Below are 26,421 nucleotides of genomic sequence, written 5' to 3' on the forward strand. Positions count from 1 at the left end.
ATTGGATGTTACAGATGTAGAAACCAATGCTGCGTTATTTCTATATATCGTCCGCCGGGTATCTAGATCGTCCTCGCGCGTGGCTACTTCATGCGGTGATGTTACGGCCGACCTCACCAGCCAGGATCTTGGCCACAATCTCCTGGGCCTTTGTGTGCACATCCTCGATCGTGGCCGTCGCGTCGATCTGGGGACGACATGAGCATGTGTGGACGGGAACATTTGGGGTACTTGACGTACAGTTGCAACCTTGCCCTCCTTGCTGTAGTGCTCAATGACAGGCATAGTCTGCTCCTTGTAGACACCTGCGGAATCATTCGTCAGCGGTACCCGGAAGAGGTTGCGAGTGCGTGACGTACGGAAGCGCTTGCGGATGCTCTCCTCGTTGTCGTCTTCACGGCCGCTCGTCTTGGCACGCTCGAGCAGGCGCTTCAGCATCTCGTCTTCTGTCGTCGTAAAGAACAGGACCTCGGTCGACAGGCAGACCTATCATGACGTCATACTATTAGCACATAAACGTAAATTATACACAGGGCAGACAGCGTACGTCTTCGTCGAACTTGAGAGCCTGGTCCATCTTGCGCGGGAACCCATCGATGAGGAAACGTCCCCGGCCGTCCTCCCAGCCTTCGCGGTCGTGCGGCTGGGTGAGCTCGCTGCGCATGGCGTTCTCGAGGAGCTTGATAGTAATTTCCATCGGCACGATTTGGCCCTCGCGAATGTATTTACGGATGAGGTCACCGAACTCGGAGCCTTCGCGGTTTTGCTCGGCACGCAGGAGGTCACCCGCTGAAGGTGTCTAAGCATGACAGGTATGGAGGCATGTGTGTTACATACCGGACAGGTGGCAGAACCCGAAGTCCTTCACGAGGTTGGCGCACTGTGTGCCCTTGCCTGACGTGTCGCGCTTAGAGCGTGTTAAATGCACTGGGAGGCGATGTCCTACCTGCGCCGGGACCGCCGAGTACGAAGAAGACCTTTACCCGCTCATGATCGAACACCTGTGACTTCGGACCAGCACCAGAGGTCGTAGCAGGAGCAGCGGAAGCGTCAGTGGACGTGGTAGGTTCAGGGTGGCCAGCCTCGTGCTTCTTGATGTGGAGCGCCTCGGCGATCTTGTCGACAATAGCAGGCATGATGCAGAGGTGGCAGAAGGAGCTCTATTCCTTGTGACGCGGGGGTACGAGGGGGTTGTCGTGCTGGCGGGGCTGTGCAGAGGCGGGGTAGGTGATGGATCTGTACTTGAGGGTTGCGTAGAAAGCAGCGAAGGAGAGGGCGGAGATGCCGAGGAAGATGAACGGATTCGGAAACTTGTTGTGTGGTGCTGCCATCGAAATCGGAAGGAGAGACGGCGTCTGTTTGGCCCTGTTGCCCTGAGCCTTCCCGTCCTAACAACACCAAACACCCTCCACGATCCCCGCGCACGTGCTCGCAGGCGCGTCCTCCTTCCCTCCTCCGCGCTCTTTCTCCCAAAATGGACGTCCGACACTCGCACGGAACGGAGGTGTTCGCGGTGCGCGCGTGCTACGAAGACGACGCGGCAGACCTCATCGCGGTCGGCGGCGCGCACTCGGTCGAGGTCTTGCTCCTTGTGAGTGGCGGACGCGCTCCGGCCCGCGCGGACTCCTCATCTCTTGCCCTGCCCAGACAGAATCATCCTGCAAAACGATCGCAAACTTCCACATTGGATCCCGCATAACCGCCCTCGCCTGGTCCTCGCGCGTCAGCTCACCTTCGTCTACCGACGACTGGTCAATAGAGTGAGTGCGCGCACCGGACATGTCGACGCGTCGCGTGTGTTCATCAGTTCTCAGGCTTGCAGCAGCTGGTGCGGATTACAGCTTGTACCTTCTCTCGAAGTCGGCTTCGGAAGAAGAGGAGATATTTCCGTTCGGCGGCGGGATGAGTGGGCATCATGGCAAGGTGAACGACATGACCTTCTGTGGCGGGCGGAGCGAGGACAGTTCACGATATGTGGCCACAGTCTCAGGTACGTGTGGCCTCCGAGGACGAAGTACCCCGCCCCCGGCGCGCTCACACACCCACAGACGACAAAATGCTCATGGTGTGGGACCTCCACCCGTCGATCGACCTTACCTCGCCCCCGTCCCCCGGCGCGAGCACGCCCACGCGCCCGCAGCCTACCGCGTACGTCATCACGTTCCCCCACCCGCTCACGAGCGTGCACGCGCACCCGTCGACGAGCAAGGAGCTGCTCGTGTCCGACTGCCGCGGCTCGATCTTCCTCACCGACTGGCGCTCCGACCCGGACGAGAACGAGCAGGACAGCTGGCGCAACTCGAGCGTCGTCGAGCTCATCGAGCCCCGCGCGCTCGCAGACTCCCTCGCCGGCCCCTCTGCGAAGTGGTCCGGATCAGTCGCCTGGCGGCGCGACCCCTCCGCTGACTTGTGAGTGCACCCCTTCCCCTTCCCCGCCTCCGCGCCCGCCCTGTGCTCCGGCCCCTGGGCCTCGGGGTGCGCGCGCCAAGAACCCGTTCGCTGACTTTGCACCCGCTCCTTCGCTGCTTCCCCCGTTCCGCCGACGCTTCGCCCGACCGCGCATCCATGCCCAACCCCCCTGCGTGCCCCCTCCGACGCCCGTGTGTGCACAGCGTGGGTGCCGCGTACGGCTCGCGCTTCGCGCTGTGGGACATGGGCAGCCTCGCGGGGGGCAAGCCCTTCGTGACGGGCACGAGCTTTGCCGAAGGCGGCAGCCAGTTCAGGTACGCCCGTCCCACGTCCCTCCTTCTCGGCCCTTTTGGGGGGCTTCGCGCGCGCACGGGGCCAGCCTGCGGTCGCAGCCAAGAATCGGCCCACGCACCAGTGAATGCGCCTTGGCGACCGCGGGCTGACACCGTGGAGTGCCCGTGGGCACGCCCAGCACGCTGGCCTGGCATTATGAACGATGTGATGATGGCGTGATGCACTGTGTCTGCAGACTGCAGGGACGGGACGCTGGACACTGGACACTGGGGCTAACCATTCCTCGCAGGTGGTGCCCGACGTACCCGGACTACTTCGCGGTGTCGACGAGCAGCCCCGCAAAGGGCGCGATCCTGCACGTCCACAACGTCGCGTACGTGCACGCGCAGCCGACCGTGTTCCAGATCGCGCCGCGCCCGCTGTACGTGCGCGCGTTCGACTTCGTCGCGTGCAAGGGCATTCCGCGCATCGTCGCGGCTGTCGGGCGGGAGGTGATCGTGTTCTACATCGGGGTGGACTCGTAGGGTGTGGCGCCGCGGTTTACGTACAGACCGAGGAGGTGTTGTGTACGGTAGCGGACAGAATGGATGGACGTCGTATTCACCCGCGCTTTGCAATCGCGCTTCGGGTCCGCGGGTCGCGATCATTCGGTTCGGAAGCGTTCCGGTGCAAAAGTGAGTGCTCTATACAGCGGCCTCGGGCCCGAAGAAAAGCTCGGGGCGTGCACGATATCAATTCAGAACAGATGTGTTGTACATGCGACTAACAAAGCGACAATACTGCGGCACTACGATGGACACGCTGACGTATATGTATAGGAAGGACGGGCGGAGGAGGGCATGGATGGAGGGACGTGTTCGGCGGGCGGGGGCGGAGAAACCATCACGGCATGGCACGGGGGCGAAGAGGAGGGGCTAGGGTACAGCGGGTGGCGCGTGCGAGATTACATTCCTACAAAGCGAGGCGAAGACGGGCGCGGGGCGAGGACGAAGACGAGGGGACCGTCCGACCAAGAAGCGAGACTCGAAGAGTCCAGAGGGGCAGGCGGGGGACACGGAGAGGCGAGATCAACAACAGCAGCTCAGCGGGAGGTATCGTAGGCGGCGTTTCCGAACGACGGCATGGGCGGGAGGTAGTGGGCGTGCGAGGCGGGGCCCGAACGGCTGTGAGGGTACCCGCCGAAACCAGAGGAGAACTGTGGCTCGCGGTGCTGGCTCGACGATGCGTAGCTGTTGAAGGGGTTGCCTGCGAACCCGACATTTGCTGCTGTGACGTCCGCGCGCGGGAATTCGGCAACCTCATGGTGCATGTAGGCCCAGTAGTGGTCGTCCGATTCCGTCACAGACTGCACTTGGGGGTATGTTGGCGGAGCGCGGGTGCCGTTGTGCAGCACGCCGTTTCCGCGAACGTCTAGGGGGCTGCTGTTGTGCGGGGGGAAGCCGGACATATGGTGGCTCGGGGGTTCGAGCATCGACAGCGGGGGCAATGGTGCAGCCGAGTGCCCGTGCGAAGGGCCGGGGCGCGGGAGCGAGTAGAAGTCCTGCTGCGGCATGTGTTGCGCACTGGATGACTGCGCCGTACGCAACGGTGGGAGGGCTGGTTGGGAGATGACTGTTAGCCTCTGCCGTCACAACTCAAACGGACGTGATAACACACCTGGTGCGAACAAAGGCGGGATCTCTCCCTGTCGGAAGACGCTGCGATCGAGTTGGTGGCGCGCCTTCTCTACGTCCTCAGCCACAAGGCGACGGAGGAAGCGAGAGTGGTAAGCGGCCGAATCGATGTCCGAGCCGGGGATGTGTGCGTGTTGGTAGGCATCGGCGGCACTGATCACAATGCCGTGAATCTGCTCGGCAGTCCTATCATCGTGCGTCGTCGCGCTCGCGACGCGAAGAAGCTGCCGAACGAACAGTGAGCAACCTCGGCACCAGCACGTACTATGTACATACCCTAAGAAGCACGATTGCTGCGTAAGCCGTCATGATGTTAATGCTCTCCTGGCAGTACGGCTAGTGTACGCGGTTAGACAAAGGCGGGCCATCGACCGATACAACGTACCAGCACATGGAACTTGTCGAACTCTGTGATGATCTGCAAGTTTGTGCACGCAGCGCGGTGGCATTGTTGAACGGCCTCGGGGTCGGGCAGGACGTGGGTCTGTAATGCACCACGCTTTTAGTGGGAGCACGCAGCGAGGACGGTATGTAAGGGCGTACATCAGCGCTCGCCAGGTTGAGGCCGAACGTGTTCAGGAAGAGGCGAACATGCGACTGGAAGAACCGAATGAACGCGATGTGGAACTCGCCGGTTTGCGGGGCTGCAAGTTATGAGCAAAACAACTGCGGGAGGAGGACGATCTACTCACAGCGGCGCAACTCATGCTCCCATTTCTCGGACCACAAGTCGAGCTTCGAGTTGTGCTTGTTCAAATCGTGGTTGAACGCGGAGAAGGTGGGCGACGGGAGCGTCGTACGGTTGTAGAACGAGTCGGTAGCTTCTGAGCCGGTGAGGCGAAGCTGCACGAACGCCGCTACGATGACATCCTCGGGGCGCACTTCACTGACGGCGCCGGAGCAGCCGTCCTCGTGCCAGGTCGCGGAGTTGCGGACGAACTCGTCCTCGTGGAGCATCCAGTGCTTACCGGTCTGCATGCTGAGGCTGCGGTCGTGGACGAAGAGCACGAGGTAGGTGCGCTCCCGGTTGCGACGCTCGAAGAAATGCAGCTGCGTCTCGGAGGGCTGGCGCTTGCCGACGTACTTGTTCAAACGGAGGTTCACGGCCATGCGGCAGGCCATGCCGATGTATGACCATGTCCGGCGGTCGGTCGGCTCCTTCCAGTAGGTCATGCAGGCGAGGGCCTGCACGGTCTCCACGGACTCGGTGCCCTCGGCAAAGGTGAAGACGCACCACTCCTCGGCAAGACGTCTGACGGCATGGTAGTTGTTGTGGTTGAAGAACTTACAGCACGCCATCAGCATGGCCGTGAAGAGGAACGGCGAATGGCTGCGGACGTAGTCGGGCGAGTGGAGGGCGGGGTCGAACAGATTGATGAAAGGGTTGAGCCGCAAGAAGAACATGTCGAAGAACTGGCTAACGTCGGCCTCGTCGATGATGCCGGCGGCAATGGGGTCTTTGGGAACGTAGCCGTTGAAGAGGCCGCTGTAGGGCTTCGGCTGAGGGGAGCCGTGAGAGCGGGTAGGACTCTGAGCCACCTTGGGCAAGGAGTTCGCGCGGTCCCCTGAGGCGCCCGAGCGCGGACGGGACTCAGTGGTAGAGGTCGTCGCAGGCTCGGGGTTCATGACGATGTCGAGGAAGGAGGACTTGTGGGAGGCGTTTATAACCTTCTCAGGGTAGAGGGCTTCCTCTGTGTGGTCCTCCTCCTCATCATCCATGTCGTCGTCGTACTGTTGGGAAGATGAGCCCTGAAAGTTAGATGGACCGGCGCCATCCTCTTGGCCGTACTGGGCAGAGGGGGAGTTCTGCGAGTGCGGGGAGTTGACGGGCTGCTTTGCCTTTGCGTTGTTGAGGCCCTTTTCGAGGCGACGGAGCATCTTGGAGGCCTCGGATAGTCTAGCCGAGGAGATAAGCTGGAGCAAGAGGGAGCGGTAGGAAAGCGACGAACTTTGAGCCTGGCTTGCGGCCACGACGGTGCTTCTCAAAGACACAGCTGACAGATGTGTTAGGGGAGATGTGGGGGAGAGAAGAGATCGAAGCTCACTCAACACCGGCCCTCTGGCAGCGCTGGCATCGCTGGGTGCCGTCCTCGGCGCCGACACATTTCATCTAGGGGGGACGGGGAGGGTTGGCACGCGGGACAGTTAAGGTTGGAGAGAGCGCCGGGTACCTTTGCCTGCCTACAGACCATGCACGCGCGGGCACCTCTGTGTACGGGCGTCTTTGCGCTACAAAGGGCAAGGAGGGTCATTGGGGGAAATAGAGATGCGATTGAACACTACGGACGGTGCATTTGAGGCGGCAGATGGGGGATCCATGAGGGCAACGTGCGGGGCAGCGGGGACTAGAGAGAAGAGCGGAGGAGAGGGTTCGTGATAGAGGGCGGTGGGGGGCGGGGTGGGCTGATTCACCTGCGGAAGGGTCGAGGAGGTGGTTGGGAGAGAGGTGGTGGTAGGGGGGAGAGAAGGAAGAGGAGGAGAGGGAGGGGGCGGGGGCGGGCGGGGGAAGGGAGTTGGGAAGAGAGGGCAAGAGAGGGCCAGGGAATATTAATGAGAGGTGAATATATGCGGGAGCACGGCTTACCCGCACCCGTCCTTTATTCCCCGGCTTTCGCGCTCCGGCTACTTCTCCCGCTAGGCACACCCAATCACAGCCTGCCAACTTCAGACTCCGCCCCTGCACTCGGCCAATTTCATTCTCTCCCAGGCGCAAAAGACGCCGGAATCGGCCTGATTAGGGCTGCAGAAAGACACCGGCCCATCCGGTGACATCTTACGGCACCCCCTTCCGTCCCAATCGCACCTCTCCCTCAGCGTCCTGCCATCCGTCCTACACGCCCCCCGAGCAGCGAGCTACCACCGCAGCCCCGAGATCGCTGGGCGTGGGTGCTCCCATCGCTCGAACCGAAGGGGAAAGACGACGGGCGGGGGAGGAGGGGCAGGCGAGCTGCGATGGAAGGCCGGCATCCTTTTCGGTCACCCACGCCTGCCACGGCCTATTCTTTGCTCCCCGGGCCTTGGGTCCCGCCCACCGTCCCGCCCCTGCCGCCGCCCCTTGCGCCGCCGCCGACCGTCGCGCGCCCTATCTGCTGGAGCACTATCTGGACGCTCTGACGCTGCCCGCCTGCGCAAAAATGATAGGGAAAGAGAGCGGCCGCGCTGAGGATCACAGCCTGTGGAGAGACGCCGGAAACTCTAAGAATGACAGCCGATGTCGCGACGCGCGCTCCGATCCTTCCTCTCGTCTCCCTTGGCGCCCTTCTCGCCCTCATCCGCATCTCTTCCGTCCTCTCCTGGCTCTCCTTTCGCCGCCGTCGAGTCCTCGCGAGCTCTCACTTATCCGCGGAGGACTGAGGCCACGTCCGTGCGCCGGTAAGCGCTGTGCACATCGCCTTACTGATCGTTGCAAACATATTGAACGCCAACGCTGGAGGTAAATCCAGCATCGGCGTCTGTGCAATCAATCGCATCTATCTATGAAGTGGAACGGTGATTCATGCACTCCCCGGGCATTCAACGTAGGCGTTTTGAACAACGTCGGAGTGTGTTTGACAACGGAGGCGCCCCCGGTCTCTTGCACCATCTCGGAGATGGCGGGCGCCTGAGCACGCCTAGCCCTCCGCCGGCGATTTACCGGCGGACTGCCCCACAGCCAAAAGACCGAGCACAGCATCGCTTCCGCTCCTCTAGCCGTCCTGGCCCTGCACCGACACTCGTCACCCGACGCCCGCTTTCATTATCCAACCCCGCATCGGGCCTCTCCCGACGCTCTCGCATTACGTCCTACGTCCCCGGCGATCCACGCACGTCACGCAAACGTCCACAACTCTTCCAGGCCGTCCCCCGCCGGCACCTGCGACAGCTCCAGCGCCGTCGCGGGCTCCTTCCGGATTTTGCGCTTCGCTTCCGTATCAAACAGCTGTAATAGACAGTCCGTGAGTCTCCGCCGACGCCTATTAAGCGCAAGAACAGACGCACCGTGCCGTACGTGTGGTCCAGGAAGTCCTCCATCGCGTACGTCTGCCGCGTGAACGCCTCCTCGAACACCTTCGCCAGCGACGCCACCCCAGAGTGGTAGTGTGCCCGGTGGCTGTACAGCTCCCACAGCGAGCTCTCCAGCGCGTTCGTCAGCGTCGGGTTCCCCTCGTGCACGTCAAAGCCATCTGTTGCGCGCATCGGGGAGCAATGCATCAGTCGCCGGCGACCAAGGCGCTATTTGACAGATCGAAGGGGCTTACCGCAGGCCGCCCCGGCGACCTCGTCCGTGCGGTGGATCATCGCCATCAGCGCGGGGTGCTGCCGGAGCATGTTGTAGGTGAACGGGATCAGCATGACTATCGCTGCGGGGGGCGCCGCCAGCGACAGTCTTGATAGCCGTTTCACAAACGACGCGACCAGCGTGGCGGGCAGGTGCCTGTGCAAGGGTCAGTGGAGCGGAGATGAGGGGTGGGAGAGCGGCACGGACGTCGAACTGAGGAAGAGCTCGGTGAGCCGGAAGAAGCGCGCGCGGTGTTTCAGGTGCAGCACGTCGCGGTCAAGGAAGCCGTACAGGCGCGTGTAGAAGGACGGGTAGTCGCTAGCAAAGATGTGAGCTTTGCTTTGTTCGGCGAGCACGGGGAACAACGCACAGGTTGTATTCCTTCATCAGCGTGAAGAGCGCGTTCAGCGCCAGGAGGCCCACCGTCCCGCCTATACGCACTCGTGAGCCGGTGAATTACTGAGTTGGCGGGAGGCCACGTACCGTGGTCCACGGAGGAGCTCACCCAGTCCATGATCAGGATGGGCCGAGTTAGATGCGGGATGACACCTCGATGTAGGACATTCAACACCCGCAGTGAGCGCGCGCGCGTCTCCTCCTGCGAGCCCGAAGATAGCACAGGCAGGAGCGCTAGCCACGCGCGCGTGAACACGGCCTTGTGCGCGGCGAGCGAGTAGAGCGACTGGTGCACGGTGAGCGTGTGCACGCGCGCGGTGATGCCCTTCTTCTCCTCGGCGGGCTTTGCGGGCTCGTCGAAGAACTTGCGCCAGTCGTCCTCTTCGTCCGCGCCCGCGTCGGCGGCATCGGAGTCTGCATCATCATCGTCGCCGGGGGCGGATCTTTTGGGCTTGGGCGGCTTCGTGCCCAGCTCCTCGACCCACCAGGAGTTGAGCTCGGAGGCCTTGGTCGGGAACGTCGTGAGCCGCTCGAGGATGGAGAGTAGGTTGCCGGGCAGCTGGGGCGCCTCGGAGGGCGGGTGTTTCGAGATCAGGATGCTGCGCGCGGAGTGTCAGTATGAAGCGCGGTGGCGAGAGCGGAAAGGTACCGTACGCTGCGTCGCGAAGGAAGAACCACCGGACATCGTCGTGGACGCTGAACCAGGTGTTCACGAAGTGGTCGCGCACATCCGGGTCGAGCGTGCGGTCCGACGCCTCGCCGTCGGCTTTCCGCTTCTTTGATGGAGGCGCGCGCGGGGAAGGGGGGCAGAGGAGAAGTGCGGAGACGACCTTGCGGAAGTGTGAGGCGTGGAATTGTGGGTGCTTGGCGTCGCCTGCGCGGGTGAGCGCGGAGGAAAGGTGTTTCTGGAGGGAGAGAAGGATGTCGAGCGCGGAGATCTGCACAAGGTTAGTGTTACGCTACCAGTCGTATGATTTATTTCATACCTTCAAGGAGGATTCCTCATCCTTCAGCAAACCTGTTAGGAGATCGACGAAGGCCTGCAGTCTTTCCACGAGCCATGTGCGGACGGCCTTTGCTTCTTCCGAAGCATCCGGCCCAGAGAGTAGACCGCGCGAGATGATGAGCACAAAGACACGGTAGAGTGCATATACAGCCTTTGAGAGCTGTGTTGCAGTCTCAGCGTCGAGAGCGAGCTCGAGGAGGTCAGCGAGGGGGTTCAGAGAAGAGCCAGAGGAAACGGCGGCGGTGAGCTGCTTCTCGAGGGCTTGGATGGTGAGTGTGGTGTCGTCTGCCTCGCGCGTCTTCCGCTTTTTTGACGAGGACGCGAGGGAGCTCTGTCGTGGAGGCATCGTAGCACAAGCAGCAGCGAACACCAAGCAGGCCGGTGAGGAAGAGTGATCGAGCGGGAGACACGGGCGAGCATTTTGGTGGGGGTCACGTGCGAGGCGTAGTGGCCGAATCCGGAAATGTTTAGCGCCGCCTGACGCTCCCGTTGTCTCTGACCGCCATCTCCTCCACCCCCGCCCTGCTCTACTCTCCTTATTGATCTCCCTAATGGTCCGAATCATCATCAAAGGAGGTGCGTACGCCTCGTGCCGCGCAATGAACTTGAGCTCATATCTCGCTCTCAACCTGCAGGCGTGTGGAAAGTGCGTTCGAGCGCTGGGCTTCAACACCAATTACGTGCTGACGTTGTATGCTAGAACACGGAGGACGAGGTCCTCAAGGCTGCGATAGCCAAGTACGGCAAGAATCAATGGTGCGTCGCCCCACTTCTCGCAGGCGGATAGGTGCTCACAGTGCGTTGCTGTTTGTAGGGCACGCATATCCTCTCTGCTTGTCCGCAAAACGCCCAAGCAATGCAAGGCGCGGTGGTACGAATGGCTGGACCCCTCCATTAAGAAAACAGAATGGTCAAAGGTGCGCAATACGCGACTAGTGTACAGGAGAGGTCGCTCACGCCCCACTTCGACGACGCGCAGGAGGAGGACGAGAAGCTGCTGCACCTCGCGAAGCTCATGCCCACCCAATGGCGCACCATTGCCCCCATTGTCGGACGCACGGCCACGCAATGCCTGGAGCGCTATCAGAAGCTACTGGACGAGGCGGAGATGAAGGAGAACGAGGAGTTTGGGCTTGCTGGGCCCGGTGGAGAGGCGGGTCCGAGTGCAGACGACGTCAGGAGGCTGCGACCTGGTGAAATCGACCCTGACCCGGAAACGAAGCCTGCGCGGCCGGATCCTATCGACATGGACGAGGATGGTGCGTGCACTTGAAACTAGCGGGCTCCAATCCGCAGAGTGTTTAACCTTTGCGCAGAAAAGGAGATGCTGTCGGAAGCGCGTGCTCGTCTGGCGAACACGCAGGGGAAGAAGGCGAAGCGCAAGGCTCGTGAACGGCAGTTGGAGGAGGCGCGGCGACTGGCGGTCCTGCAAAAGAAGCGAGAGTTGAAGGCTGCGGGTATCATGTACGTCTTGTTTGACATCGAACTTCAACACCACATTAATGGCTATATCATGTAGCATGCGCCACAAGACCAAGAAGAAAGGCATGGACGTGAGTGGATTGACGTCTAACGGTCTGACACAGTGTTCTAATACACAGTTGCGTAGTACAATGCCGACATCCCGTTCGAGAAGAAACCCGCGCCCGGCTTCTACGACACCTCTGAGGAACAGGCCCGTGCTACTACGGCCCCTGTCGGCCAGACTCTACGCCGGCTCGAGAACAAGCGCAAGCCGGAAGACGAAGAAGCAGAACGCAGGAAGCGGCAGCGCAAGGACGGCGGCAAGGGCGAGGCCCCACACCAGACAAAGTTTGTCGCAGCCCGCGACGCCCAGATCCAGAAGCTCAAGGAGGCGGAGTCGATGGGACGGCGGCGACAGCTTGTTCTCCCGGCTGCCCAGGTCGGCGAGAAGGAGCTCGAAGACATCGTGAAGATTGGCCAGGCGAGCGAGAACGCCAAAGCGTTGGTCAGTGGCGGGACGGAAGCAAGTACGAAGCTGCTAAACGATTACGAAGGCCTGGAGAAGGCACAGATGGCGCGCACACCGCGGACGGCCCCGCAGTGTAAGTGACGTTTATTAGCTAGAAGCTGTGAGCTTCACTGACATGTTCTCACCAGACGACAACGTGATGTCAGAGGCACGCAACCTGCGCAATATGACCATGACCCAGACCCCGCTCCTGGGAGACGAGAACACGCCGATGCATGTGGGTCCGCAGGGCGGTACTGGGTTCGAGGGCGCGACCCCGCGCCACCAGGTCGCGTTCACGCCCAACCCTCTCGCGACGCCGTTGCATGCAGGCGGCTTCGCGCCAGGAGCAACACCGCGCGACGTCTCAGCTACTCCAGGAGGTCCAATGCGCACGCCAATGCGGGACGGTCTCCGGCTCAATGCGGAGGATGGGTTCTCGTCTGTCGGCGATACTCCGCGGGAACAACGTCTCCGCTCTTCTTCGGCGAAGAGAGCTCTGAAGGCCGGCTTCATGAGCTTGCCGAAGCCGGAGAACAACTTTGAACTGCTCGTGCCGGAGGACGAAGACGACGAGGATGCGGAGCGAGTGCCGATGTCAGAGGAGGACGCAGCCGAACGCGACGCCCGTCTCAGGCGTCTACGAGAAGAGGAGGAGCGTAAGGCACTCGCACGGCGGACCTTGGTCGTGCAGCGCGGTCTCCCGCGGCCCGCCAATGTGGATGTCGCGCGTCTCATGGCAGCCCTTACGGTGGACGACGACGAGTCCTCAGATATCGGCGCGGCGTCCAAGCTGGTGCACGCGGAGATCGCTGATCTCTTGCACCACGATTCGATCGCCCATCCCATTCCCGGCACGGTCCACCCTGGAGGGTCTCGTTCGGCATACCAAATCCCGCCGGATGATGCCCTGTCTACTGCTAAATCCTTGATTCACGACGAACTAGCGACTTCGCTCGGCTATCCAGGCGCAAACGAAGACGTGCTCAAGCGCGGGGTCGTGGCGCTGGTCGACCCTGACGACATTGACGAGTCGCTCTCTTGGGTGCACACGCGCGAGAAGCTTGTCTACGACGTCGCCTCAAATTCATGGGTGGAGCCCAGCAGCATCACGCACGAAGCGAGAGTGGCGGGCTGCACTATGCAGCTCGAAGCATACCGCGATGCGATGGCGAAGGAGGCGAGCAAGGCCGGGAAGACGGAGACGAAGCTCAACAAGATCCTAGGGGGCTACCAGGTGCGCTCGAAGGCGCTGGCGAAGCGCGTCGAAGACGCGTTCTCGGAGCTGCAGAAGGTGAAGCTGGAGTACGAAAGCTTCTCGAAGCTTCAGACAAACGAGAGCGCGATGGGGCCGATCAGGCTTGCTGCGCTGAAAGAGGAGGTGGAGAAGCTGGAGCAGCGCGAGAGGAGGCTGCAGGAGCGGTACGCGGAGCTCGACTCGGAGAGGCGAGAGGCGGTCGGGCGCGTGGCTACGCTGGAGGAGCGGGTGATGGCGGAGGCGGAGGCGTTGAACGAGGAGGCCCTCGCGGCGATGGAGGACGAGTAGAGGTGTGCGGGTGCGGTGCCTCGGGGGGAGGGCGAGGCCGATGGATTGTGTACTATGTATACTTGCTCCGAGCGTTGTATCTGATCGTTCTCTGCTTCCCTTGTGCGTTCTGTGTGTCCGTGTGAGCTGGTGCCTTTGTATGAATCGGCACAGCACCCCTTGCATGGTAAGTTTCTCCGGGCGGCACGGCTCGAGAACATCAGCCCCCGCACACGAGGCAGGAGCCAGTCGCCACTCGCGGGCCCTGCCTTCCTCGCCATCGCGCGTGCGCTAGAGTCTAGATGATCGACCAGTATATCTCCCCCGCCCACGAGGCCGCTCCTCGTCCCTTTTCTCCCCCATTCTCCACTCCCTACCCCACCATCCCTCATGCCCGCGACGTCCACAAACGCGACCTCGAGCGCTGCTCGCACCTCGGCAAGCTTGAGCGCGCGGCCTACATTCACGACAGTCGATGTGCCCGCGCATCCCGTCATTACGACTACAATCACCTCCAGTGGCTCGTCTGTGCCTACGTTCGCGACTGTCTCAGAGTCGCGGGGCGCGGAAGTACCCGTCGGAGCAATAGCGGGGGGCGCGTCGGCGGGCGTAGTGCTCGCGCTCGCCGTGGTCATCGGCTGGACGTGGTGGGGGAGGTCCATTAAGCGGAAAAAGGCGAAGGAGATCAAGGAAGCGGTACGTCTACAATGTCCGTGTTCTATAAGTTCCCTTTCGCTCATTCGAGCAGTTGGCAGTCTTGCAGGTCAGGGAGAACACACGGAAGAATGCGAGTACTTTGGCTCGGCCCGGAAGCCAGTACAGGCCTTCGTTCTCCCTCCGGAGCCACCAAGACCGGAGGGTTACGTTCGTGCCCTCTGTTCCGGTCTCCGGCGGGTCTACCTTGAAAGGCACTATTGACTCGAAGACATTGGGGGGTGGTAAGTGTAGTGAGGCAGGAGTGCGACTGACTGTTCTAATCGTCCACCTTAGATGCAGAAAAGAGGGCTCTCCAGGAGACCACTGATCCTCGCCCACCAACGCCTTCGGCCGCGGAAGTAGAGGCGCTTCAGGAGCCAGAGCCTGCGTTGCCGCCACCGGTGCCTCGTCGGAATCCTTCGCGTTCACGCCCGCCAGTAGACTCCACAGTGTCCAATGCACCATCGTCATTCGCGCAGCACCGCCTGGCTCACCAGCCCTCGACAGTCAGCTCTGCTTCCGCGTACTCGACTCAGAGCGCGGCGGAGGAGAGGCCGAGTGCTGGCGTTCCGTCAAGTTTGCTCTTGGCCTTGGGAAACGAAGACGTCCGACGGTCACTCCTTGCGAACTATCTGCCATGGACCCGTCATCGGACCTCGACGGTGTCCCAGAACCGGTGGTCGGAGTACACCGGGTCTGTATACTCGCAGTTCGACAATGACCACCCTTGGGAGCCTGTGGGGTACGCAATTGGCGACGAAGAAGAGCTGCCGAGGCGGTAGAATCTGGATCTTGGATATTCTTATGGCTGGCTGGACTAACGGACTGTGACGGATATATGATGAACTAACGAAGAGTTGTAACGTGTACTCACCTTTACGTGCATAGTGATGGACCGTTCTATACGCCATACACTTACTGGGCCTCTTGTACTTTACGGCACGTCGGTGTAGGAGTCGAAATTAATAGCTGAACATTCGGAACGTCTAAGACAGGGGATACAGGGCTACCGCAAAGAGTTGACATATCGCTGCGAGAATAGGTAAGGAAACCGCGAGAATGAGGAGTCAAGCCACACGCACCTGTTCTACCTGCGCTACCGAAGACTTGAACTCCTCGACGGCTTTCCAGCAGTCCAGCGAGGTGGTCGGATGCGACCTTTAAAGATGCGGGTCAGCAAGCAAGCAAGATGAAGGCACTTGAGCTACGCACTTGTAGCACGAGACGACCTGCTCGCCCTTTGCTCGCACTTCCGAGAGCTCCTCCGAACTCCGCCGCGTGTGGTACTTCTCGACCTTTTGGCGCAGCTCCTCGAGGTCGCCCATGAGCGCGGCGCTGCTCTTCACGGAGCCGGCCGCGGACACATCCTCCGACGCGCTCTCCTCCCCGGCCATGCCCCGCTCGCGGTCGAGGTTCTCCTTCTCGAGCGCACGCTCGATTTCCTCCCGCACGCGCTCCTCCTCTTGCTGCAGGTGGCCGAGCTCGGACTGGATGCGCGAGCGGATGTGCGCATCGATGGTGAGCTGGCGGTCGTGTGGGATCTCGGGCGACGCCTGGTGGTCGGCGAGCTGGTTCACGACATCCTCCGAAAACTGGCGCTTGTGAGTTTGGGAAGCCGGGGAGGGGCTGGGGGACGTACGTGCAGGTTGGTGTCCGGCGTGAAGACCTTCTCGTCTTGCTGGGGTGTTGACTGCGAGGCACCCATCGCGGAGGCAGCAGGAGGGGGTGAGGGAGGGACGAGGTGGCGGATGCCCAACTCCGTCTGCACGCGCTCCCATTCACAGCAATGTACAGGCGCCCGCTTTCGGCGTCTACATTTCTCGAGTTCGGCGACATGTGGACGACAGAAATATAGTACATGGACGGGCAAGGATACAGTATACACACACACTACTGAGACGATACACTAGCACCGGAGTGTTTGTCATAGAATTTATGACCATGTTCCAAGAGCCTGTGCAAATACTGGGTTTAGCATCGATATGTGGATCCTTGCGAGCATACTTACCAGTCGGGTTCAATCTCGGTGAGGATTCGGATCCTAAGAAGATATAGCGTTGAGAAATAGGCAAGCATGAGTACTGCTGCGACTTACTGTGTCTTCTTGGTTTCTTCCATTTCATGGAATATCACCCACCCCGACCGCGGTTTCCGCGTGAACAGAACGGAATGTGGATGGACGTGAAGCACCTATAGTCAAGCATCAGGGCGAGTACGGAGAGGATGGGAGAAAGCTTACGGTCTCTCCCCTCACAGCGCGGTATGTGCCGTCTGCGACCCATCGTGCAACGTTGCGCCAATAGCCCGTCACGAGGCATTTCCTGAGACGTTTCGCATCGCCTTCGCAACTCTCTAAGGGCAAGCCAAACCTCTGCATGTACTTCTTGAGTTGTGACCGAATGGAGATCGCACGAGACATGGCGCGAAAAGAAAGGGCGTGTGCTTTGCACCATGAAGCCGACCGGCCGTAACGGCTGAAACCGTTGTATGCTAGAGGGCGCAACAGTCAGGTTGCTGCAGTTGGTAATCTGAGTCTACTAGATAAGTACACACCGTTTAAGAGAGTAAGGTGGTCCTATAAGCGACGAGGATTAGTGTACGTGAGCGTGTTGGAGGCGAATTGCAAGACGTACACCTTCTTCGGCCGTGAACTTTCGTCGTTCCAGCTCTGCAATTGCACCAGGCGCCCCATCTGGGATGACGAAGACGTCCTATGATACTTGAGACACGGACGACAGATGAGATTCGTAACTCGCATACCTGGATTGTCGTCATGGCAGCTATTGTGAGAATCTCTTCTCCGCACTGGTAGTCTTTAGAGGCGAATAGCTGGGATAGACAATTAGACACTATCATCCGTTAGATATGCCGCTGAACGAACCATTCGTGCGATATTGACTTCCACCGGACACTCCGCCACTTTCTCGCCGATGACCGTCAGTCTCCCGTCCTCACCAACCATACCTGCGTGCGCGAGTCCTTCAAGGGCGCGAAGCACGCTCTCGGCAGGAGGCGAGGAGACCCATTCGAATTTCATGAGATCATCGATACCGAGGGACTTCAGCTGGAGTATGGGGGTGGTGAGGTCAGTCCGAGTGATCTCCGGGGGGCTTGTCACGCGCAATTGCTGGAAAGCGCGCTCTGTGTACAAGCGGTAGCAGACCCCTGGAGCTGTACGACCCGCGCGTCCTGCTCGCTGGGTAGCAGAGGCTTGAGAGATCGGTGTTGTCGTTAGAGACGACATCGCGGTGGAGGGATTATAGGTCCGAATCTGTACGCGGTGTTTGTAGCACATACTTACGCCTTTCGCATGACTGACCTTCACAAACCCCGAGTCGACGACATATTTTATGCCTTCTATGGTCACGCTCGCCTGTGGACATGCTGATGGTGAGTGCATGGCCCCGCGTGCGTTTATAACCACATACCTCGGCGATGTTGGTTGATATGATGACTTTGCGAGTGCCGCGTTCTGCGGGCTCAAACACTCTGAGTTGTTCATCTGTACTTAAGCCCGCGTGGAGCGCGAGTAAGACGAGACGCTTGGCATTCCGGGGAAGGCTGGGCTGCGTTAACGGGAAGGATTATTGGGGTGAAATACGCATAACTTACGTTGGCAGTAACTCGGCGAGTAGCTCCAGACAACGGTCTATCTCCTCACGGCCACTGAGAAACACGAGGATATCACCGGGCGTTTGCTGGTTAAGGTCAGCGGGCTTCTCGACACGTACTGGAGCGAACGAACTTGGAGATGGATGCCCCATACTACTTCTGCAGCTTTCTGCACATAATCTGGGACAGGCTCTTGAAGGTAGGCGGTTTCCACGGGATAGGCACGGCCCTCCAGGCTGACAATAGTCGCCTCGTCAGGGCTGTTTCCGGCCGTGAAGTACTCGAGGAATGCAGTAGCGTCAAGGGTTGCCGATGACACCACCAGTCTGAGAGATGGTCGCTTCCGCCGTATCCTAGCGGTAAATGTCAACAAGCCGGCCTTTGAGATGCATGAAAAGAGCCGACTTTTTCAGGATGCCCAAGAGCAAATCCGTATAAATGCTTCTTTCGTGCGCCTCGTCGATCTTATAACCTTGAGATTAGAATCAGCTCGTGAGGTACACGTTCTGAATGAAAGCTGACCATGATGACGCTATATCGACTGAGTAGCGGGTCGACGAGCGTTTCGCGGAAGAGCATACCGTCGGTCATATACAGAATTCGAGTGCGCTCCTTGTCACTGACATCCTCGAACCGAATGGTGTAACCGACCTGGTCGGACTTAGTGGGCCGTCCGGCGTAGCGTAATCCTGACAGGGACGTACCTCGTCTCCCAATATTGACCCTACTTCCGCGGCCACCCTGCTTGCTACGGAGGTAGCGGCCACCCTTCTGGGTTGCGTACACGCGATGCGGTTGCCCTCCGCCGCCCAGCCGGCTTCGTACAAAAATTGGGGTAATTCTAGCGCGGCTTGAAGTCAATGGGGACGCAGACTGGATACAAATACGTACGCGTTGTCTTTCCGCTGCCAGTTTGGCCAACCAAGATTGTTACGCCATGCTTCTCCACGGCATAAAGCAACCCCTCCCCTGATTAAGAAGTGAGTATAGTTGGTAACTCGTGAGCATATAGGTCACACAAACTGTGCTTGAAGATCGGCAGACGTTCCCTTGCGGCCTGCAGGGATAGCGAAGATGATGTAGGAGCGCTTTGGACGACGTTCTCTTCAGTTTCCGTGGCTCTGTCGAGGTTGCTCCCAGGTCCAGCTGTTCCAGGCTTCCAGAACTGTAAGGACGCCATGTCTTTTGGTTTGGAAAGGTCGCGCAGGCGAGTACACGGACGCAGGAGGAAAGCTCAAGCTGCTGCACCAAGTCGCATTCGTCCGGGCCGGCCCGGTACTCCGGTGAGGCGGCGTCAATAGAGAGAGGCTGACAAAGCACAGCAACGCCGCCTCTTGCCCTCGTACCCCGCCCTCCTCGACCGTCTCGCCAACGCTACCCAATCTCGCAGCACTCTCTGCCACTCTGCTCTCGTTAAGCGATGTCTGAACGAAAGGGTACGTGAACTTCCGTGTATGCGTAGCCTTCCGTACTGACAATGTACCGCAGTCCTCAACAAGTACTTCCCTCCGGATTTCGATCCGTCCCTCATCCCTCGCAGGAGGCAGCCGAAGAACTCCCAGCAGGTTGTTCGTCTCATGGCGCCTTTCTCTATGTGAGTTGTTACACGCATGAACATCTTCTGTTGCTGAACTCCGGCAGGCGTTGTAATACATGTGGCGAGTACATCTACAAGGGAAAGAAGTTCAACGCCCGGAAGGAGACCGTCGAAGGGGAGGACTACTTTGGTATCAAGATATTCCGGTTCTACATCAAATGGTGCGTATGCAAACATTGTGTTCCAAGTACGCCGATCTCACGTGTCCTCAGCACCCTTTGTTCCGCCGAGATCACCTTCAAGACGGATCCCAAGAACACAGACTACGCTGCGGAACACGGTGCGCAACGGAATTTCGAGCCATGGCGAGACGAGAAGGCAGTGGAGGAGGAGGATCGTTTAGCCAAGCTCGAGGAGGAGGAGAACAACCCGATGAAGGCCCTCGAGAACCGCACCGTCGACTCGAAGCGCGAGATGGACATCCTCGACGCGCTTCAAGACATTCGTGCTCGTAACGCCCGAAACGAGCGCGTTGGTCAGTCGTCCGACCTCATAGAGCGATTACACATGGAGGAGATCGAGACGGAGGAGGACATGGAGCAGAAGCGCGCCGAGGAAGAGGACGAGAAGCTGGTACGGGAAGTCTTCACCAAGGTTCCCGCCCCGGAGTCATCTGCCAGTAGCGGCGCAGGTTCAAGCCAGGACAAGGGAGTACTGCCCGAGGTCATCACTGTCAAGCGGAAGGCGGGTGACGAAGAACCCGATTTGCGAAGTCTGTTACCTGAATCTGCCCGAGCTTTGCTCTCTGTGTCTATCGGCGCGCCGCCTCCCAAGCGGAAAAAAGTAGAGGGCAAGAACTTGTTAGGCATCAAGTTGAAGGGAAAGTCCAAGGCAGCCACTTAACTAGTTGTCAATTCCTAGTCAGGGTACACTATGTATGTACAGTGACTTACAAAACTATGTCAAGAAACGGTCACTTGGCGCCTTTTGCTGAATATCTTGGTAATGGCTGTGCGTAATGCTACGATTCAAATTGCATTAGGTAGAAATATGTCTTGGCTTTCTATAGGTACTTGTTTCATAAAAATCGGGTGCGAACTTCCAAAGATATGATATGTTCTTTACCCACATCTTCTGGAAATAGTTTTGTAACGAGCATTTTGGAAAGGCAAGATACATGATTCTAGTACTTGGTATAGCCCCCCCTTGGCCTTCAAAACGGCTGCAACCCTGTTAGGCATAGTCTCCACCAATTTCTGACACTCCTCTGCTGAAATTGCCTCAGTCCCAATGGTAGAGGGAATTACGTAGCTCGTCCTCGATGATCTCCACATATAGGTCAGCATCCATCTTCCCAATGATCTTGCATGAGTGTCCTGTCCCATCCCATCCAAAACAGCCCCAGAACATCAAACTCCCTCCACCACGCTTGAGTGTTCCCTCCACCAGGCAGTCACTGAGCCCCTCCCCCCTGCTTCTTCCAAACCCATTTTCTCCCATCTGACCCTACTCTGTTGATCTTGGTCTCATCTGACCAGACAACCCTCTTCCAGTCCTCCACCATCTGTTGTGGAGTCGCCAGCGCCTCCCCTCCTAGGCTCTGCCTACACCCACCAGAACTCGGCCCAGATGCCATAGCACCCTCGCAGCTGCCAGCACCTCAGCATCCGCCTCCCTCCCCTCAGAGCACCTCACACAGCGTCTCTTTTTCATCATCAACCTCGCCAGTCCGCCCCTCCCTAGTGCCCTTACGGGCGCACCGCCTCCCGGTATCACCGGACTCCCATCATACTCCCTATGTCACTCCCTACGTCACCACAGTCATTACGATTACCATAGCGCCCTAAAGGACGTCATAGGTATTAGTCTAGCTACAGGTCACCTGATTGTTGGTCACATGCTTCATACTCACCTTAGGTACCTGGTCTGTGCGCACCTGCTCCAGTATATAGGTAGAGTAGATCCTGCACCTGTTCCCCATCTCGGCCTCTTAAGTCATTGGGGACAGGTAAGCACCTCTTGCACTAGATGGTTAAGTCAATATACTTAAGTCATTGGGGACAGCTTTGGCCTTCGTCGCCGGCCTCCTCCTTGGCCTCTTCCAGGCTAGTTCCCTGGCACGCCCCTGTCGCAACCCCAGACCTTTGTCGGGGTTCGCTGAAGGGTGCCTCTGCCCTGTAAGCCCCTCTCTCCCCTCTCTCACCTCCTCCCATCGTCGTCCCCACACGGACTTGGCATGGGCCAGCACCACCTCCGTAAGCAGGTCGGTCTGCTGTCGTCCCTCGTCCCGGGCACCTGCGACACCGTCCAGTATTTGTGAGCTAAAGCAAAGGTGTACCACTTTGCCCGATGTCTTTTAGTAAGCTGCAGCCGTTTCTTCTTCATCACGGCCAGCATCCCAGCCCGCTTCAGTGCCCGACGGATGGTTTGGACAGAGACATGTCTCAGGAAGGTGTCCTTGAGGGTATCATGGACCTGAGTGGCAGTATCGGCCTGGCCGGTCTCAACCAAGCGGGTAGCATGGCAGATGTCGATGGGGGAAAGGAGTGATGGACGGCCACCCTTGGACTTGTGGACTCCAGGGCAGTTGGCAGAGCAAATCTTGCTGATCTGGCTCTTACTGACACCAGTTTTAGTGTGTATCATGGAGATGGGAAGCTTCTGGTTACAAAGCTGGATGATGGTGTTGCGAGTGGCTTCAGAGAGTGCTAGGGGCATGATGGTGGCAGAGGTGGAGGAGTATTCCAGCAGCGCTGATGTGGCATCACCTCAGTAAACATTATATAATATATTCCCACAGTATCATGTGACATTCACAACATGCTTGGCCAAAAACGACCCAGTTGTTCCCTGCCAAAATGCGCATTACAAAACTATTTCCAGAAGATGTGGGTAAAGAACATATCATATCTTTGGAAGGTCGCACCCGACTTTTATGAAACAAGTACCTATAGAAAGCCAAGACATATTTCTACCTAACGCAATTTAAATTGTAGCATTACGCGCAGCCGTTACCGAGATATTCAGCAAAAGGCGCTGAGTAACCATTTCTGAAAATAGTTTTGTAAGTCACTGTAATAGGGAGTTGTGGCCTGTGGGACTTAACATACACTTACACTTTTTTAATGTCAGAATCTATAGGAAAAGTCTCAGCAGTTTGAATAGCAGACTAACTAAGAATGCATTAACTGTACCTGTAGGAAAGTCTACACTGGATGTGAGCATCACCTAGAGTGCAGTAGAGCTCAGAATGAGGTACCTCAGTAGTCTAGATAGCAGACTGACTGACACAACGGGGATTACCACATTTTCTACCAAAGAAAATACGCTGAGAAGCCAAAAGTGCCAGTTTCCCTTCTGGTCAATTTCTGATGCCTTTTTGAACAGTCAAAAGGCTGAGTTTTTGAAGCATGATGGGCCTCCCAAAAGGCATGAAAAGGTAACCTATTCAGCCACAGGAAAGGAGACAACTATAAATGAAGGTTGACAAATATTCAGCGGATTTTTCTGTAGTTACAAAGATACCTTTTTGTTGCTTTTGCTACAAATTTTCAGCAAGTTTTCCTCTGCCTGAAAGCCTTTGAATATAAGACACTTTCAGTGTTGAAACATATAACCTTTTCAACAATGTGGAAGTTCCCAAAACAGCTGAAAAACAAAACATCTTCAGCCTCCAAAAAGGAATTAGAACCAGAAACCAATCACAATATTCTTGAAGGCCAAAAAGGCAACAATCCTCAATGCCTTTTTGTAGACTTTGAGGCAAATTCTGCATTTCTGCAAAGGATACTTTCCTAATGGAGGAATGGCAGCATAAAATGTATTACCTAGTTCTTCCAGTTCTTCCTCTTTTTAGCAATTCAATATCTGGTGAAAAGGAAACTGCCTGTGACCCATTCTGAAACACTTCTAGTGCAAGAAAATTTGGTAATCCCCATCACATGAGGGAAAGGAAAGAGGGATAGGCTGGCAGGACACTGTGCTGGCAGTGGCTGTGCTGACTTATGTAAAAAAAGTCCTGATATAGTATGCACACTATCTATGCTATCCACAGGCACTTATGCAGCACTCACTGCATTCCAATGCTGCCACTCAAGTGCTGCCTAAGTCCCATAGCATGGATGAACTTCCAGTGCTTCTCATGCAGAGGAGCCTTGGTAAGGATGTCTGCCACCATGTCATATGTCCAGCAGCAGCAAAAACCCAAACAGCTGGCAATGGCTTGCAGGGAGTGCAAGCATCTGGCAACTTGTGAGCATTTGTAAACACTTGCAAGATTGCCCCAATCTCAGACAATCTACCCTCGGGTTACCTATCAATTAGCAGGTTACAGTAGCTTGCATTCCCTTCCAACTAAGGAGTGCAATAATAAGCACACACTAAAACTGCAAACATTGACATATTGAGCAAATAAAAGGCACACCTTCAGTGCACTGGGAGTGCAAATCACTCAAAACTGTTATACCCACCTTAAACTGAAGTAAGTGTTCCCTGCATCTGTCAGAGCAGCCTGGGCCAACCCAGCATTGACTGTCCTCGTCTGCTTTGTCATCTTCGGCAAATGTCGATGCTTGTGTTCCATTCCTGTCACCTTCACTCACAAGGCTGTGGTCGCTTGCGCTCATGCAGTTGCACTGCCTACTCCTTGCGTCTGTCACAACTATTACCAACAGCCGATCTTCTCAGCTGCGGCCGGTGGCAGCTTGTGTAGCGCAGGCATGTGAAAAGTGAGTTTGAGCAGGGGTTTGGTGGGGCCTGTGGTGTCGTCGCCGCCGAGATATTGGTGGATGTAGAGGACTGGGGCAAATGAGAAGGCAATCCTGGCAAACGCGGGTGCGACGACAACATGCGGTGGTCACAGGCTAGTCTGGCGGGGACGAGACCAGAGCGCAGAACTGCCTGTGAGAGCATGAACATGGGGGTCGATGAGTACAAGGACTAAGGCAACGTTGATCATTGTAACCTTACTGGCGAGCACTGTAAAAATAGCGTATCACCGCTGGCAGTGGCAGCGTGGCATAGGTAGACTCGGGCCAACGCAAATCAGCATAGACAGCACAGGATCATTTACTAGCATAGAGTTGGTGGCTCCCGAGGCCCAGTATGTTGCACAGAGTAGTGCCACAAATGATATGCCAGCACGGAAGGCTTTGAAGTAAGCGCGGACCCAGATGGACAAGAGGGTGTGTCGAGGCGACACAGCCAGATATCCTGGTATAGAAAGTAAGCGTCAATGAGCGACTTAATAGGCTAGAGTAAAGCGACAAACGGGGGATTCACTGAGCGGTTGCGGAGGTCGTAAGTCTTAGTATCCATCCGATGGGGTCGGGATCCCGTTGTACATGCCCGCCGCTTTCACTACACTACATGATCGTATGCCTACTCCTGTATTGAAACTATCGGCGTCCCAGCCGTACAGTCTTCCCAACTTCGTCGCCAGGCTATTGGAGCGAAACATTAGCACAAATCGCGCCTTTGTGAATGACTGCAAGCAGCTGGCGTACTGGCCCTTTACATTGCGCGTAATGACCCCTTTCTTCTTCCCATGTGGCTGTAATCATCGTTAGTGAGGACTTGCCGTGCGCAAGCACGTGCATACCTCGTCCCAGGGCAGCGGAGGGCCAGGTGATTTGGGCCAGAACTGCCGTTTGGACCCCTTGAGCGAGTGATATGTGAACCCAACTTTGGTCATTGCCTGTAAACAAACATCAGAAATCGTCCAAAGCTGCACTGACCGCACTCTACGACTTTAACAAAGTCGCCCCAGGCCAGTGTGCCTTTCCTGTCGCGTCTAATTAAGAATATGCTGGCGAATACCTAAACCGGATGGTCAGCCATGTCTCTGCCTGAGTATGCCGTATACGCTTACTTCGTAGGTCTCATCGTCGACTTCCATGCTGGACGAGGTGGTCGAAGTTGGCAGTGGTGATTGAGAGTCAAGGCAACTGCGAGTGAGATGGTCGAATGTTGTGGTGGTCGAGGGTCAAGAGGTTTGCAAGTGTCCAAGTGTGGTCAGGCTGAGCTATAGCTGTGAGCAAGAGGTAGATGGTAGAGTGAGAGGTGGGCGGTAAGCGGCAGAACTGCGAGTGCGCAGGGAGCAGTATGAGTCCGAGTGAAAGGTTGCAGGTCGTAGAAGTGCACCCGAGCTGTGCGGGTGGACTCGTGTACCTCAAATGTTGTTGTGAGAGGGCGTGGTCGTATCGGCCTTAGCACAGGTTGGAGGGGTTCCTACTTCAAGTCATGGTTGAGGAGGGGAGCAGGATAGGCAGGCTGTATCATTTGAAACATGTACCTGTAGTCTTCGTGGGGTACGTAGTGCATTAAATGATGTTTAGAAGTTGTTCCTCTTGATATTTGACGGGTTTGCTTAATTGTGTCCCAGTAGCCAGCCGGCAACAAACCGGTAGCATTGAAAGCTACCGCGTCGTATCCCGTTCTCGAGGCCATGGTCAAGCCCGTGTCCTGGTACATTATCTGGCCAGGTCAGTAGCTTGAGTCAGTGCTGCTTAATGAACAATGTGATGGAGGATATACAGTGTACTACTTGTGTTACCGTGTGGCATTAGTGCAGCAGGAGTAATAACCACCCTAACCGCCATGGCATTGATCCCCATTAGTGACAGACTGTGACCCAGAGTCACTTATGGTGGGTTGGTTGGCTTGTAGCACTCCCAGATGTGCTCAGTATCCTATATAAACACCCCCATTGCATTCTCCTCATCAACAGCTTTCTGGTGATATATAATAGTGGTATGTTACACCATATACTTGTCTATTAATGAGCACATTATGTTGAGCTGTGGCTGAAAACAAACAAAGCCAAAGCTAGTGGCACGACGACGCGGAATCGCGTCGGCGTGCCATTGGCTTTGGTCTTGTTTGGCTCCAAACAGAGAAGGGTCAATATCTTGGCTTCTGCTTGTCCAAATGGGACATATAATATATCGCCAGGAAGCTGTTGACGAGGAGAATCCATCTGTGCAAACAAATTAAGGATGTGGTGACAATGGAATAAGATATGGACTAGATATATTTCCATTAGT

The 26,421-nt window shown here is 57.4% G+C and overlaps 11 protein-coding genes across 11 annotated transcripts; 4 read left to right on the plus strand and 7 right to left on the minus strand.

Moving 5' to 3' along the window:
* Window positions 1-88: 88 nt before the first annotated feature.
* TRAVEDRAFT_120740 (UMP-CMP kinase) lies at window positions 89-1,136 on the minus strand (the record flags this gene model as incomplete). Its single annotated transcript, XM_008038735.1, has 6 exons — window positions 89-187; window positions 241-305; window positions 360-486; window positions 548-789; window positions 838-894; window positions 947-1,136. The coding sequence occupies 6 exons, from the start codon at window positions 1,134-1,136 to the stop codon at window positions 89-91; spliced, it is 780 nt and encodes a 259-aa protein (XP_008036926.1).
* Window positions 1,137-1,160: 24 nt separating this feature from the next.
* On the minus strand, window positions 1,161-1,331 carry TRAVEDRAFT_119400 (uncharacterized protein; the record flags this gene model as incomplete). The annotated part of the gene is made up of 1 exon (XM_008038736.1): window positions 1,161-1,331. The coding sequence occupies one exon, from the start codon at window positions 1,329-1,331 to the stop codon at window positions 1,161-1,163; it is 171 nt and encodes a 56-aa protein (XP_008036927.1).
* A 143-nt stretch (window positions 1,332-1,474) lies between these two features.
* Window positions 1,475-3,227, plus strand: TRAVEDRAFT_19310 (uncharacterized protein; the record flags this gene model as incomplete). Its single annotated transcript, XM_008037822.1, has 6 exons — window positions 1,475-1,591; window positions 1,648-1,760; window positions 1,815-1,990; window positions 2,049-2,409; window positions 2,613-2,723; window positions 2,939-3,227. 6 exons carry the CDS (start codon window positions 1,475-1,477, stop codon window positions 3,225-3,227), a joined length of 1,167 nt encoding a protein of 388 aa, XP_008036013.1.
* A 325-nt stretch (window positions 3,228-3,552) lies between these two features.
* TRAVEDRAFT_165719 (uncharacterized protein) lies at window positions 3,553-6,880 on the minus strand. The gene is made up of 10 exons (XM_008038737.1): window positions 6,664-6,880; window positions 6,548-6,605; window positions 6,422-6,486; window positions 6,326-6,370; window positions 5,069-6,273; window positions 4,920-5,020; window positions 4,762-4,860; window positions 4,653-4,712; window positions 4,360-4,600; window positions 3,553-4,299 (listed from the first exon to the last, which is right to left on the minus strand). Exons 1-10 carry the CDS (start codon window positions 6,693-6,695, stop codon window positions 3,785-3,787), a joined length of 2,421 nt encoding a protein of 806 aa, XP_008036928.1. The 5' UTR covers window positions 6,696-6,880; the 3' UTR covers window positions 3,553-3,784.
* Window positions 6,881-7,863: 983 nt separating this feature from the next.
* TRAVEDRAFT_146323 (ribosome biogenesis protein Noc4) lies at window positions 7,864-10,382 on the minus strand (the record flags this gene model as incomplete). Its single annotated transcript, XM_008038738.1, has 8 exons — window positions 7,864-8,295; window positions 8,355-8,539; window positions 8,615-8,790; window positions 8,842-8,952; window positions 9,005-9,065; window positions 9,118-9,629; window positions 9,685-9,968; window positions 10,017-10,382. 8 exons carry the CDS (start codon window positions 10,380-10,382, stop codon window positions 8,185-8,187), a joined length of 1,806 nt encoding a protein of 601 aa, XP_008036929.1. The 3' UTR covers window positions 7,864-8,184.
* Window positions 10,383-10,539: 157 nt separating this feature from the next.
* TRAVEDRAFT_64114 (Cc.Cdc5 protein) lies at window positions 10,540-13,585 on the plus strand. Its single transcript, XM_008038739.1, has 9 exons — window positions 10,540-10,612; window positions 10,672-10,682; window positions 10,737-10,792; window positions 10,851-10,953; window positions 11,016-11,295; window positions 11,353-11,500; window positions 11,556-11,589; window positions 11,646-12,102; window positions 12,158-13,585. Exons 1-9 carry the CDS (start codon window positions 10,588-10,590, stop codon window positions 13,552-13,554), a joined length of 2,511 nt encoding a protein of 836 aa, XP_008036930.1. The 5' UTR covers window positions 10,540-10,587; the 3' UTR covers window positions 13,555-13,585.
* Window positions 13,586-13,919: 334 nt separating this feature from the next.
* Window positions 13,920-15,209, plus strand: TRAVEDRAFT_71020 (uncharacterized protein). Its single transcript, XM_008038740.1, has 3 exons — window positions 13,920-14,229; window positions 14,282-14,471; window positions 14,524-15,209. Exons 1-3 carry the CDS (start codon window positions 13,924-13,926, stop codon window positions 15,009-15,011), a joined length of 984 nt encoding a protein of 327 aa, XP_008036931.1. The 5' UTR covers window positions 13,920-13,923; the 3' UTR covers window positions 15,012-15,209.
* TRAVEDRAFT_28217 (uncharacterized protein) lies at window positions 15,182-15,970 on the minus strand. Its single transcript, XM_008037939.1, has 4 exons — window positions 15,869-15,970; window positions 15,442-15,821; window positions 15,312-15,387; window positions 15,182-15,259 (listed from the first exon to the last, which is right to left on the minus strand). The coding sequence occupies exons 1-4, from the start codon at window positions 15,932-15,934 to the stop codon at window positions 15,236-15,238; spliced, it is 546 nt and encodes a 181-aa protein (XP_008036130.1). The 5' UTR covers window positions 15,935-15,970; the 3' UTR covers window positions 15,182-15,235.
* A 263-nt stretch (window positions 15,971-16,233) lies between these two features.
* On the minus strand, window positions 16,234-19,021 carry TRAVEDRAFT_120900 (P-loop containing nucleoside triphosphate hydrolase protein; the record flags this gene model as incomplete). The annotated part of the gene is made up of 16 exons (XM_008038741.1): window positions 16,234-16,270; window positions 16,325-16,419; window positions 16,469-16,719; window positions 16,783-16,804; window positions 16,863-16,940; window positions 16,990-17,058; window positions 17,111-17,500; window positions 17,549-17,602; window positions 17,658-17,790; window positions 17,842-17,927; window positions 17,975-18,194; window positions 18,247-18,305; window positions 18,364-18,492; window positions 18,546-18,682; window positions 18,733-18,810; window positions 18,865-19,021. 16 exons carry the CDS (start codon window positions 19,019-19,021, stop codon window positions 16,234-16,236), a joined length of 1,995 nt encoding a protein of 664 aa, XP_008036932.1.
* A 168-nt stretch (window positions 19,022-19,189) lies between these two features.
* On the plus strand, window positions 19,190-20,281 carry TRAVEDRAFT_64116 (DUF572-domain-containing protein; the record flags this gene model as incomplete). Its single annotated transcript, XM_008038742.1, has 4 exons — window positions 19,190-19,277; window positions 19,330-19,435; window positions 19,483-19,599; window positions 19,627-20,281. Exons 1-4 carry the CDS (start codon window positions 19,262-19,264, stop codon window positions 20,279-20,281), a joined length of 894 nt encoding a protein of 297 aa, XP_008036933.1. The 5' UTR covers window positions 19,190-19,261.
* Window positions 20,282-24,683: 4,402 nt separating this feature from the next.
* On the minus strand, window positions 24,684-25,274 carry TRAVEDRAFT_45952 (uncharacterized protein; the record flags this gene model as incomplete). Its single annotated transcript, XM_008038139.1, has 5 exons — window positions 24,684-24,819; window positions 24,883-24,929; window positions 24,978-25,073; window positions 25,124-25,195; window positions 25,248-25,274. 5 exons carry the CDS (start codon window positions 25,272-25,274, stop codon window positions 24,684-24,686), a joined length of 378 nt encoding a protein of 125 aa, XP_008036330.1.
* Between the last annotated feature and the right edge of the window lie 1,147 nt (window positions 25,275-26,421).

Source organism: Trametes versicolor (genome assembly GCF_000271585.1).
Source record: "Trametes versicolor FP-101664 SS1 unplaced genomic scaffold TRAVEscaffold_4, whole genome shotgun sequence".
Classification (NCBI taxonomy): domain Eukaryota; kingdom Fungi; phylum Basidiomycota; class Agaricomycetes; order Polyporales; family Polyporaceae; genus Trametes; species Trametes versicolor.

Excerpts from the sequence above, each read along its gene's own strand:
- TRAVEDRAFT_28217 (XM_008037939.1), bottom strand. The coding sequence starts at position 15,934 with ATGGGTGCCTCGCAGTCAACACCCCAGCAAGACGAGAAGGTCTTCACG. Across the intron at positions 15,822-15,868 it reads CGCCGGACACCAACCTGCAC|TTTTCGGAGGATGTCGTGAA; the intron begins GTACGTCCCCCA and ends CACAAGCGCCAG. Across the intron at positions 15,260-15,311 it reads CGGTAGCGCAGGTAGAACAG|CGATATGTCAACTCTTTGCG; the intron begins GTGCGTGTGGCT and ends CTATTCTCGCAG.
- TRAVEDRAFT_165719 (XM_008038737.1), bottom strand. The coding sequence starts at position 6,695 with ATGGATCCCCCATCTGCCGCCTCAAATGCACC. Across the intron at positions 6,371-6,421 it reads TGCCAGAGGGCCGGTGTTGA|CTGTGTCTTTGAGAAGCACC; the intron begins GTGAGCTTCGAT and ends CACATCTGTCAG. Across the intron at positions 4,713-4,761 it reads TCGACAAGTTCCATGTGCTG|CCGTACTGCCAGGAGAGCAT; the intron begins GTACGTTGTATC and ends CGCGTACACTAG.
- TRAVEDRAFT_64114 (XM_008038739.1), top strand. The coding sequence starts at position 10,588 with ATGGTCCGAATCATCATCAAAGGAG. Across the intron at positions 11,296-11,352 it reads TATCGACATGGACGAGGATG|AAAAGGAGATGCTGTCGGAA; the intron begins GTGCGTGCACTT and ends ACCTTTGCGCAG. Across the intron at positions 12,103-12,157 it reads ACCGCGGACGGCCCCGCAGT|ACGACAACGTGATGTCAGAG; the intron begins GTAAGTGACGTT and ends TGTTCTCACCAG.
- TRAVEDRAFT_71020 (XM_008038740.1), top strand. The coding sequence starts at position 13,924 with ATGCCCGCGACGTCCACAAACGCGACCTCGAGCGCTGCTCGCACCTCG. Across the intron at positions 14,230-14,281 it reads CGAAGGAGATCAAGGAAGCG|TTGGCAGTCTTGCAGGTCAG; the intron begins GTACGTCTACAA and ends TCATTCGAGCAG. Across the intron at positions 14,472-14,523 it reads CTCGAAGACATTGGGGGGTG|ATGCAGAAAAGAGGGCTCTC; the intron begins GTAAGTGTAGTG and ends CGTCCACCTTAG.